Source organism: Hemitrygon akajei, chromosome 22 (genome assembly GCF_048418815.1).
Source record: "Hemitrygon akajei chromosome 22, sHemAka1.3, whole genome shotgun sequence".
NCBI lineage: Eukaryota > Metazoa > Chordata > Chondrichthyes > Myliobatiformes > Dasyatidae > Hemitrygon > Hemitrygon akajei.
This window is the reverse complement of record NC_133145.1, coordinates 59,233,475-59,245,543: the sequence shown is the minus strand read 5'-3', so window position 1 is coordinate 59,245,543 and position 12,069 is coordinate 59,233,475. Positions and strand designations below refer to the sequence as shown.

General features: G+C 39.1%; 1 protein-coding gene across 13 annotated transcripts in view; it reads left to right on the top strand.

Annotated features, from left to right (window-relative positions):
* The first annotated feature begins 1,763 nt into the window (after window positions 1-1,763).
* bptf (bromodomain PHD finger transcription factor) overlaps window positions 1,764-12,069 on the top strand; it is a 174,142-nt gene continuing 163,836 nt past the window's right edge. For all 13 annotated transcript variants that reach the window (XM_073026381.1, XM_073026379.1, XM_073026383.1 and 10 more), the window contains exon 1: window positions 1,764-2,298. In XM_073026381.1, coding sequence (XP_072882482.1) covers window positions 1,791-2,298 — 508 coding nt within the window. In that variant the 5' untranslated portion in view covers window positions 1,764-1,790. The remainder of the gene's footprint in view (window positions 2,299-12,069) is intronic.

The window sequence follows — 12,069 nt, the reverse complement described above, 5'->3', positions numbered from 1 at the left end:
TTTTCTTGTGTTTGTGACTCTACTGAAAGAACTTGCCTTTGACCCCACCCCCCATATACTTTCCTCTAAATCACCTGAAAACATGCCATTTTGCATTAGTCATTTCCACCCTGGGGAGAAAAGGTCTCTCGCTGTCCACTACATGTACTTTTACCTCCCAGATGTTATCCCTGTTGGTACTGTACAAGAGGTGCTAACACACCCAGAGTTGCAAAATACCAACATTTGCCAAGCCCCATGAATCTTGCCGTTTGACGCGCCCATTTATGCTGATGAAAAGTCTATTTCTCTCTCCACGCATGCTGTCTGAACTCAGAATTTTTTTTTAACTGATACAGTACTCTGCCCGAGTCCTGGATTGCTCCAGTTGGGGAAAACTCTCCCCCGATGTACATATCTGACCCAATTCCTGCTCTGCGCTCTCGGGGCAGCTGAGTTGTTTGGGAAGGGACGGACGGGTCAGACGAAACCGGGATCCCGGGCACAGGTGGCACTTCCTCCTCGGTGACCGGACGCCGGCACCGCACTTTGACAATTGGGGTCCCCGGTCGGCTCTAGTTTTTTAATATCCGAACGAGCAATGAACTTTTCCCACCCAGGACGCGTCTAAAAGGTGCGTGTGCGTTGTAAAAGAGGGTGGGGGAGGAAGAGCATAAAATGCGCAGCGGTAACCCTCGTTCAAATGATTGTAACAGCATTTTACAATTAACAATGACGAGCTCTACTTCAACATTTAAAAGTGTCCTTTGCGGAATTTGTTGCTTTATTTTGCTTTTCTCTGGAAGAGGCCTTTTCATTCGCTGTTGCCATGGGTTCAATGTTACGAGCGCATTGATTGGCTCTGGGCTCCTACCGCCAATCTCCGACCCTTCCATCAATTTGATTTAAAGCCTGAACTAATAAACTACTGGGGAATCGACCGGCCCGAACTCCAGTTTATTAATATTATTTACTTTTGTTATTACGGGGAGTGGATTGCCAAGGCGGAAATTACTCCGCTCCTTTTCCACTCCGCAGTCTCTATCTCCGGTTGGAGTTAAAAGTAACCAATAGCAAAATACGCACAGCTGATCGCGTTTGTTGCAAAAAGAGATAAGTTTTTGTTCTAAATCAACCGGCTTCAGTACAAAATCTGCTGAAGATAAAGATGCTGTGTAGTTCAGATCTCAAATAGAATTTTTACTTTGTACGCTTTATTTTAAAGTTTGAAAAAAAACATGAACATGGTTCTGCACAAGAAAGGGCAGAGTAACATACTCAGTTATATTTATTTATTTATTATGTATATATTCTATCCGAGAGGGGGAATTGCAAGCCCGGTTCGCTGCCGCAGGCGCGCGCGTGCGCGCGGCCCTGGGAAGCGGCGGCGCGCGCCGGGCTGGAAGTGAGGGGGGGGGAGGGGGAGGGAGGGCAGGCGTCACGTGACCAGTTGACTGGTTGACAAAAATGGCGGCGATCCCCGAATACAACATGGATGCCGGAAGATCGGAGTGAAGCAGGAGGCGAGAGAGGAGGGAGGGGGGAGAGGGAGAGAGAGTGTGAGAGTGAGGGTGAGGAGGAAAATAATAATAATAGTCCGAGTGCGCGGGGCTCGGCGCCTCACTCCCGCCCGCCGGCCGGCCGCGGAGGGAGCAGACAGACTCTTGTGGAAAAAATAATAATAATAAATCCCAACATTTTGTGGAGGGGGTGGGGGGAGGGTCTCCGCTGAGGGGGGGAAGGGGTAAAGAGAGAGAAGGGGTGGGGGGGTAACTGAAGCCGACTGAAGTGGAGGGGGGGGTGAGAACGCCATGAGAGGGAGGAGAGGTAGGCCGCCCAAGACGCTCGATGCTTCGCCGGCCGCAGGTGGCGGCGGCCCGGCGGGTAGCCTGAGGTACCGGGCCGCCGGGACGGGCAGGGGCAGAGGAGCGGACAGGAGGGGCAATCACTCGTCGACCGAAGCTGGCGGTAGAGGGAGTCGGACCCCGCGAGGGGGCAGGACGGCCACCCGGGGCAGGGCCCGGGCGACGGTGCATCAGCAGCACCACCAGCAGCAGCGGCAGGGCGGCAGGTCCCGCAGGCTGACCGTCAACAAAGTGATCTACGACGACCACGAGAGCGAGGAGGAGGACGAGAGCCTGGTGTCGGAGGAGGACGAGGATGATGACGAGGACGAGCGAGGGAAGGAGGACGAGGACGAGCAGGATTCCGATTATCACCAGGCCAGCGATGAGGAAGAAGAGGAGGAAGACGACGATGATGCGAGTTATTGCACAGAGAGCAGCTTCAGGAGTCACAGCACTTACAGCAGTACTCCAGGTAATACATCGAAACATCGGCAGCAGCTTTCCTCCCATCCATAAAATGTTAGATCATCAGCCTAACGCCAGGGTTGTTGGCATTGTTTGAAAGTAGCACTTATACAGGCAAAAGCTCATCAAACTATTTTGGAACCATGTATGCAACAGTTGCCAGTAAATGACATTTGCAAAAGTATGGCAAATTTTATTTGTTGGAAAATATATTTCAACCTAGTTGTCATACTGATCAAAAGTTGAATGGGTTTGATCATAGACAGTAGCTTGTTCTAGCACCGTTGAATGGTTGGGATATGCCCAAAATAAAGTACTGCCAACTTGTCTTGCTGTACACCTGCTGCAAGAGTCGTTGGAAAATGGTGGTGAGGGGCGAGGGAGGGAAGCAAGTTTAGAATGTCAATGTTGACAGGCCAAGTGTTTCTGACATCTGGGAAAGGAGGAGTACTAAAATGTTTTTTTTTTGTTTATCCTGACAGTTTTAAAATTGAATTTGTATTTCTTTATTTTCAGTTTTCATAAATTTAAAGGAATGAATGAAAAATTAGAGATTTGAAAAAAATTGGAAATGTGTAACAGTATAGGAAAGCATGGTAATTTTGATGTTTTAAGTCAAAACTATTGAGTCCAAATTAAATATTAATCTGTTTAAATACAAAGATTTTAATAAGTTGGTGATAAGGAGCCAGAAATTTTTAATTATGGCATAGTTACTAAAACATTTTGGAACATTGAACTGTCAGGATAAATGGAATTGTATTTTTAAAAATTTTGCAGTTGTGTTCAGATTATCTAAATATAATGCCAGTGATGGTTATTTTTGAATATCTTGCATCATGCTTTTTAATATTAAAAATCTGCTATTTATGCATAAGTTTGGAAATGAAAATTCAAATTTGATGATAATCAAATAAATGATAAAGTACAGTTTCAAACAATTTCAGTGCAAAACTTGCAAATAATAACTTGTAGTTTTTCAAACTACAAACGTTATTTTCCAATACCCCGGCTTAATTTTTTTGTTATACGAATGATAATTTGGTTCCTGCTTTATCAGACTGGGCCACAATATGTTTCTATCTTTATCAGTGAACCATGACTACTTGTGGAAATTGTTGAATTATGTTTTCATTTTGGATTTACTTACGATTTTATTACTGCATTTTACATTTTGATTGTGGAGATCAACAATCATTTTGGTAATATTCTCATTTTAAATTGCTAATATTCTCCTTCAGGATTCTGTGTTCTTGCCCACAGTCAATTATTACTGACTTCAGCATTTGTCCTTTGCGTTCAAACAGTACCAAAGTTGTACAACGCTTGAAGTTGCCTTTCAAAGTTCAGAGTACATTCGTTGTACTTTGATAAAGTACATATATGTTACTATATAAAACTCCGAGATTCATTTTCTTGTGGACATGCTCAGAAAATCCAAGAAACACATTAGAAACAGTGAAAGACTGGAATAGAACAGTCAAACAACCAATGTGCAAAAGACAGCAGGTGTGTAAGTACAAAAGGAAAAAAAAGCAGAAAGTAATGGGAACATGAGGTTAAGAGTCCTTGAAAGTGAGCCCATTGGTTATGGGAACAGTTCAGTGGAGGGGTTAGTGAAGTTATCTCCTCTGGTTCAAGAGCCTGGTGGTTGAGGGGTAGTAACTATTCCTGAACCTGGTGGTGTGGGTCCCAACCTTCCTGGTGACAGCAATGAGAAAAGAGCATGGCCAGTTACCAAAAAATTCTTGCATTCGGTCATTGGAAAATTGTGGCCCTTGCTCTGTTTCATGCCTGCTTTGGTCTGGTGTTCACTTAAAGCAACTGACACCCAAATCTGTGCTAAAATCTTCTCTGGATTTTCTTCTTTGATACGCCCCAATATGCTCTCCTTCAAAAACATTAACTAGCACCTAGTCTAGGTCCTTACTAGGGGGAATTTTGTATACACCTAGCCGCTTTCTCTACTGAAGTGCACCCCTGTAACCTATCACTTTGATTATATGTTGCTTAATTATTTTCAAAACCCATAATTTTACCTCGATATGAGCGGGTTGCTCCAATTTTTATGATCCTTCTGTAGCCTTCTGATTTATTTGTTTTCTGTGTATTTCCTAGTCATAGCACATTTTTTCTCTTTGGAACATTCTTTAAGAAACTTGCAATCTTGCTTTTAAAAGACTATCTCTATTTGTATTTCAGGGTCCAAGTCTGTCCCTGTTTTCTCTGCCAGCCACCCCACATACTCCTTCCCTTTCTTTCTCACGCTTTCTCCCTGGTCCCCTCACCTATATTGCTTATGAAGCAATGATTTTTTTCTAAGGAAGCTTTGCAATGATATTTTTATGGTTATGCTTTGTTTAAAACAAAAAGTTTTTCTAAAAGTTTAATTCTTCTCATTATCATGGCCAAATTATAGTAGTTTGTATTTGGGAGAAAGTACTAATTAATAAAGACAGAAGATTCTGCAGATGTTGAAAACCAGGAGGAACTCAGCAGGTCAGGCAGCATCTATGGAAAGGGCAATTAGTACTGATTAAAACTAGATTTTGCTACTGGTTGGGTGGGACAGGCTTGTAGTTAATTTGTGCAAAGTGAGCATTTAATTTGTTCGAGCCATGCTGGTTGATTTATTGGGAAGGGCATTGGCAGAACTAACTACCTTTGAATAGTACTGTTGGATTTGGTTTTATATATGCTTGAGTATGATGATTCTTTTGAAATGTGTTGCCTCTGAATGGAGGTTTTCATAGTGTGCACTGAAGGCTCTGTCCAAATTATGTGCTCAGGTCTGTTCTGCTGCTGTGTATGTACTCCTGCTTTTCAGAAAAGGGTTTAACAGTACAGTCAAATTATTTAGAGCATCTGGATTATATCCTTGATAGCTTAACTCAGTGATAATGTTTGCCAGTATGCATACATTTAAAATAAAGCAAACTGAAGGAGCTTGTATCTAATCCTATTTCCAGATAGTTCTAATTATGTTCCCTAACCAAACAGAATGCCATTGTGTTTGAGTTGAAGATGTGCTCTGATTATGGAGGATGAAGTTTACTTTTTAAAAAGTTAAATTATTTAAAACATTAAGATTATTAAAAATAATAATTTAAATTATGCTTGAAGGAGTATTGTCTTAGAACCATAGAACAATACAGCACAGTATAGGCCCTTCAGCCCTCCATGTTGTGCTGACCAATATAATCTTTAAAAAAAGTACTAAAGTCTTAGTTGGGAGAAATCCATTGATTCTGTTCAGATAGTCTTTTATTAAACAATTCCTTGGGACCTAGGTTGCCTTGCTTTCATTCTGGTTTTGTGGGTACCGAGATGTCTGAAGAAGCCAATGTGGGAACTGCAGAGTTATCCACACAGGTGACGCTCTTGAGTATGTGCAAACACACCATGGTGTGCGTTCTACACTCCAGAAAAGATCTATTCCATCTGTCTGAGAGGGCTGGTAGCGTCCTGCATTAATATCCAAGCAGAAGACAACATTTTATCAGTGAGCAGTGATTAGTTATCAGGAGCACAGTGAAGTCTGTGACCAAAATCGTGTGCTCAGATCTCAGGACAGTGGCTTGGTTTGCAACTCTCAGACTTGGGTGTGTAGCTTCAAGGTTGATAACTTCCTGTCTGAAGTTATATATGTTCTATAAAAGTATGCTGCTAAGGAATTGTTAAATATTAAAGAAGGCAACACTTTTTCTTCCTTGTGTTGCTTTTGGCAAGCCATGCAGTTAACTATATGGTAGCATCATGGTTAGCATAATGCTTTACACTGCCAGCGACTTGGGTTCAATTCCTGCTGGGGTCTGTTAGGAATTTGTGCATTCTCCCTGTGGGTTTCCTCCAGTGGCTCCGGTTTCCTCCTACATTCTGAAGACATATAGTTTAGTAGGTTAATTAATCACTTGGGTGTAATTGAGCAGTATGGGCTAGTTGAGCCGGAAGGGCTTGTTACCATTCTGTATCTCTTTAAAAAATTTTTTTAAAAATTTGTATTTTCTTTTGAAAATACTGTAAACTTAACACAGATGAAATCTCTAAATTATGCATTACTTTTAAATCGTTAAGAATGTTTATAATGACTCCTATCCAACCTGATCTTAACTAATTAACTTTGGGGGTTGTCTGAACATGAGTATTTTTTTCATTCAGAATGTTATTCTAGTAATATTTCTGTGGACAGTAGTGGTTAGACTAATGCAAACATATAGTAATGTGGCTTTTATTGAAAAGAAGAGAGACAAAATGCTGTTACTCCATGCACAAAATGCTGGAGGAACTCAGCAGGTCAGGCAGTATCTATAGAAATGAATTAACATTGGACGCTTTGGCTGAAACTCTTCATCAGTTCCAAATGAAGAGCCTCGGCCCCAAGTATTGACTATTTCTTCCTCTCCAAAGATGCTGCCTGACCTGCTGAGTTCCTCCAGCGTTTTGTGTGTTGCTCTAGATTTCCATCATCTGCAGAATCTCTTGTGGATATTACTCCATCCCAATTGTTTGTAATATATTTAGTGTGCAAGTTCAAAGTATTCTGTCTTCACTATGCATAACTATTGCAATGCACTATGAAACAACTTGGCTACTGACAGTTCAGTATAAAACTGTTAACTGTATAACAGTAAATTTGCTCAATGTAGTACATTGTTTTTGGACAAAAACGTTTGGAAAGAAATACTGCTTCATGAATTAGTAGGAAACAGTTTTCATTTGTATTTTCTCCTACTATATGGTGTACATCTTCGTATGAACCAGGAGTAGCAGTAAAATAAAGTTAGCTTTCCACAGAAGGGTTGGGAAATTTGGGAAGCTGATAATTGCTGGTACCAAAATGTTAATGGTTTTATACCATAAATTTGGTTTCTCGGTTTCTAGCTTTGAAGTAGCAGATTTTGATTGATTTATGAGAATTATACTTACAAGCTTCAAATTTTAGTTTGTGTGAAAAGACAATTCTGGGTGCATAGCTAAACATAAACAGCAATTAACCTGAACAATCCTGGAAAAAAAATGTCAGAACTGCGATAACAATGAACATATTTTTATATTCAGAGTCTAATGGTGATGGTATGGTTTAGTGAAAAAGAGGCTAACTTTCTTCTTCATCCTGATGCTTTGACCATAAATCATACATCACACATTACTGGTAATTATGAAATAGATGCCCTGCCCTAATTCCAGCATTACGGATGCTCGTTTTTGTTGTGGCTTTAAGACATTGTTCGCAAGATTTGTATGTAAAGATTTTGGTACACATAGGTTAGAACTTGAGAAGCATTACATTTAAGCAATCAAGCAATCTTGTTTTAGGTTGAGAGTTTGAAAGGAATAATGATAATATTGGTGTAGCTAGTAGGTGTCCAAATTACTTTCTACTGTTTCTAAGAGTTTAAGATCATGAATTGAAAACAATGAGATTTAAGGTACTCTCTTAAATTGAGTAATTACAATTCTGCTGAATGAAATGAGTGTATTACCTGTAAGATGGGAGGAATGCAAATACTTGGAGTATTTACATTTGGTTAGTGATTCTACTTGTGCAAAGAATTTGTAGACAATAATTTTAAATAGTTCTAATTAAACATAAACACAAGATTCTGCAGATGCTGGAAATCCAGAGGAACACAAACAAAAGGCTGGAGGGACTCAGCAGGTCAGGCAGCTTTTATGGAAATGAGTAAATGGTTGATGTTTTAGGCTGAGACCCTTAATCAGGACAGTTTGATGCTGTCTAACCTCCTGAGTTCCTCCAACATTCCATGTGTGCTACTTTGGGCATCTTTTGTTTAATTGTTACTGACAATTGTTTTGGCAGAGATGGTTGGAAGGCTGATGGAGCGAGTTAGCAGAATTAATGTGCATAAAATTGTATATATGTAGGTGTCTTAGTTTGAGGAGTAATATTTGAGAGTGTATTTAGTACTTATATTTTTAGAAATTCTTTCCCTTTTGTCAAGTTCTATTCAAACTTATGAATGCAAATTGTTCTTGAAGACCCCACACTGAAAAATAAAACATCAATCTGTGACCTGTTGAAGGGAAAACAGAAGACTTTTGGAATATTAGGGTTTCAAAGGTACATTTAATGTCAGAGAAATGTATACAATATACATCCTGAAATGCTTTTTCTTTGCAACCATCTACAAAAACAGAGGAGTGTCCCCAAAGAATGAATGACAGTTAAATGTTAGAACCCCACAGCCCCCCTCCAACTCCCTCCTCTTACACGTTAGCAGCAGCAAAGCAACGATCCCCAGTCCCCCACCAGCAAAAAAAAAAGTATTGGCACCCACCTCCAAGCACTCAAACATGCAGCAAAGCAACAGCAAAGATACACTTGCAGTACCCTAAAGACTACTCGTTCACCCGGTATTCGACATACCACAGGCTCTTTCTCTCTCTCTCTCCCTAATAAGGGAGAAAGAGGTGCCTTCGTTTCACAGCGAGAGGGGAGACATAACTCGCTGACTACAATGTTAAAAGTCCATTTGCTCAAAGATCTTGGGTCTCTTGGCACACAGCCGGAGATTCGGTCAGCCAGTCTGCAGAGCCACGAGCTCCCGGAACTCCAAAGGTGAGCTAATCACCGCATCCTTCCATATCAAATAGCGGCCAGTTGTAGAACCCCAAGAGCATGTCCCATTCCCACAAAGAACTGAAGTCAGCGTGCAACTCTAGGTTAGCGTCTTCAAAAGAACCCTTAAAGGGAAAAATAGAGATATTAAAGATAGAAATAGAGCTGTTTTCGAAGATGCAAGCAAAGGAGTTGCTGTTAGGCGCCATTGTCTCCTCCTAAGCTTAGGGATGAACAGGAGAAATATCTTCAGTTTGCAGACTTAATCTGGCTCAAATTCAGAATCTTTAATGAGTTGACAATGTTCTGAATTTGCAGTATCACATTATTTTTTAGTTACTAAAACAAAGCATTTCAAAGGTAAGATTTTTTTTCTCCAGACTTGTAACTCTGACTTGTACCTGAATAATACACTTATGAAACTTGTGTTCCAATTTGCATCCCATATTAAGTTTTCTTTTGGTGATTTTATTTGTGTTTTTAACAGTATAATTGACTCAATAGAAATAACAGGCTATTGATTGGCTAACTGAAGATTGGAGAATTTGGGGCTTTGGGAACTAGTATGGAAGAGGAGTTCAGGCCTAGGGCAGATAACTTTAAATGTTAGAGTGGACTTGATGCACCAGGTGCTGGTCCATTCTTATCCCCTTGTGTTCCTTGGTAGAAGAAAATCGGAAAAACAGTACTGAAACTGAGGAAAAAGAGGTCGGCCTACCAGAGCATTATGGGTTGGGGGACAGACAAGAAAGGTCATGAGGAGTGGATGGCTTTGGTACAAGAATGCAATTTGACTCTGGTCATTGAACATTTGAGAATGAATACCTGTAATTAAAAACTGCAGTTTGTTTGACTTTGATAGAATTCAAGAACGAGTTATTTTAACATGTCTCAAGCAGTGTGGAGATAGTATATTTTTGATCTTTCAGTTACAAATTAGAGAAGTACTTTGTTATTTAAGAGGTACTGCCATGATCAGTGTTCTTGTAATTTGGGAGTGACATCATTTTTAGGGAACAGAGGTAGTCTGTTAAACTGTGTATTTCTAGTGAGTTAATATGCATTATAGATGAACAGCAATAGGGGAATGCCCTATATTGTTTACCTGCTTGATTGCCTACATACTGAATAGTTAACCTTTATAAGCACTGTTTGAAATTTGCCAATGTCTGACACTATTCTTATGGATAGCTTTGGTGACATGGTGTATAGTTCTGTTAATTATAGTGAGCTTGTAATTTCAGCCTGGTAGCTTTTGGAATGAGTAAACATACTGCTGACTGGTTATGCGATTGAAACCACTATCATTTTAGACAAGCTGGACAGCTTGTTTTGACACTGTACTCAAGTTGAAAATCCTGCATCACATTTTGAAAGAATTGAGTTGCAGTGGCTATTTTGACCCCTTGTTCTTTTCTTCCCCCCCCCCGTATTTTCTTTGCTTTTAAATTATTTGTATTAGGGTATTTTGCCATGGGTAACGGTTGATCTGCAAATCTAACTGTTGCTACACACATCAGCTAGTAAGCATATTGCACTTTTTAAAAAAAAACTTTTTTTATTCAGTTTTCAAATAATTACAGAAAGAGAAAGAAATATATACCCTTCCCCCCTCCCCTTAGCCCCTCCCCCTAACATCCCTATAGAAAAAAAGAATAAAAAAGAAAGAAAGAAAGAGTGCCTGGATATCGGAAGATCCCCACATGCTCCACGGAGTTCGTAATAACTTTAGTATATATATTTCTTTCTTTCCCCAAATAACCAATTATTTTATCTTCAGAGCACCTATATATTTAATCCTGTCTTTTGTAAATAAGAGCGCCAAATTTTCAAAAATGTTTCATATTTATCTCTTAAATTATAAGTAATTTTTTCAAGTGGAATACAGCTGGAAATTTCATTCTTCCAACAATCTGTACTTAAGTATGCATCCGATTTCCAAGTAACTGCAATAGCCTTTTTGGCTACTGCCAGTGCAATTTTTATGAATTCTTTCTAATATTTATTCAATTTGGGTTTCGATTTTATCCCTTCAATATCGCCTAATAAAAATAATATTGGATTATGTGGAAGTTGTGTTCCAATAATTTGTTCCAATAAAACTCTTAAATTTGTCCAAAAAGGTTGAATTTTAGAACAAGACCAAGTAGAATGTAAAAAAGTACCGATTTCTTGGTTACATCGGAAACACATCAGATAAATTTGGATTTAATTTATTTATTTTTTGTGGTGTAATATATAATTGATGTAAAAAAATTATATTGCACTAATCTTAACCGGACATTTATTGTATTTGTCATACTATCAAGACATAGTCTTGACCAATTTGTTTCTTCAATTTTAATATTCAAGTCACTTTCCCATTTTTGTCTTGACTTACGGACTCCTTGTTTAATTGCCTGTTTTTGAATCAAGCTATACATACAAGAAATAAATTTTTTAGTTTTTCCTTTTTGAATTAAAGTTTCTATTTCATTAGATTTTGGCAATAACATTGTTTGACCTAATTTTTCTCTTAAATAAGCCCTTAATTGGAAGTAGCATATTGCGCTATTGTGACCAAGGGCCACAATGTCTAGGTTATGAAAGAGGTGTAGGGTGTCATAGCATAATTCTAATGGATTAACTTAGAACTTTAATTAGCTTTAGCTGTAGCTTTATTTGTCACATGTGAAATGCATTATTTGTGTCAATGACCAACTTCTAGGGACGTGCTAGGGGCAGCCCACCATTGTTGCCATGCTTCCAGTGCCAATGTAGCTAGAAAAATTTCTCTAACATCTATAACATTTAAATTTTAGGAAAGTGAACATTTGGAAATCTAACATTTGGTCTTTTCTACTGGCACGTGAATGCAGAAGACAAAAATATAAACAAGTAAATCAAAATTTATATTAAAAACAATCTCGGGTGCCTGACTGTAAATTAATTAGTTTAACATTATTTTTTTCACAGCAAAGTTTAAAACTTGCATCTGGTAGTAATCGATTATTGATTTAAAATTGATGAACTGGTGACTTGCTTCAAATTATGGTTTTTAGCTTAAACTTTGAGAATAATCATTGCAGAATGCTGGCATCTGATTTGCTTCATTTGCTTGTCAGAAAAAATGAAATTAGGATTGGACTAAGGAATTACTGGAATTGAACGATGGAAAAGGCATTTAGCATGCTGTCCTTCATCAGTCAGAGCATTGAG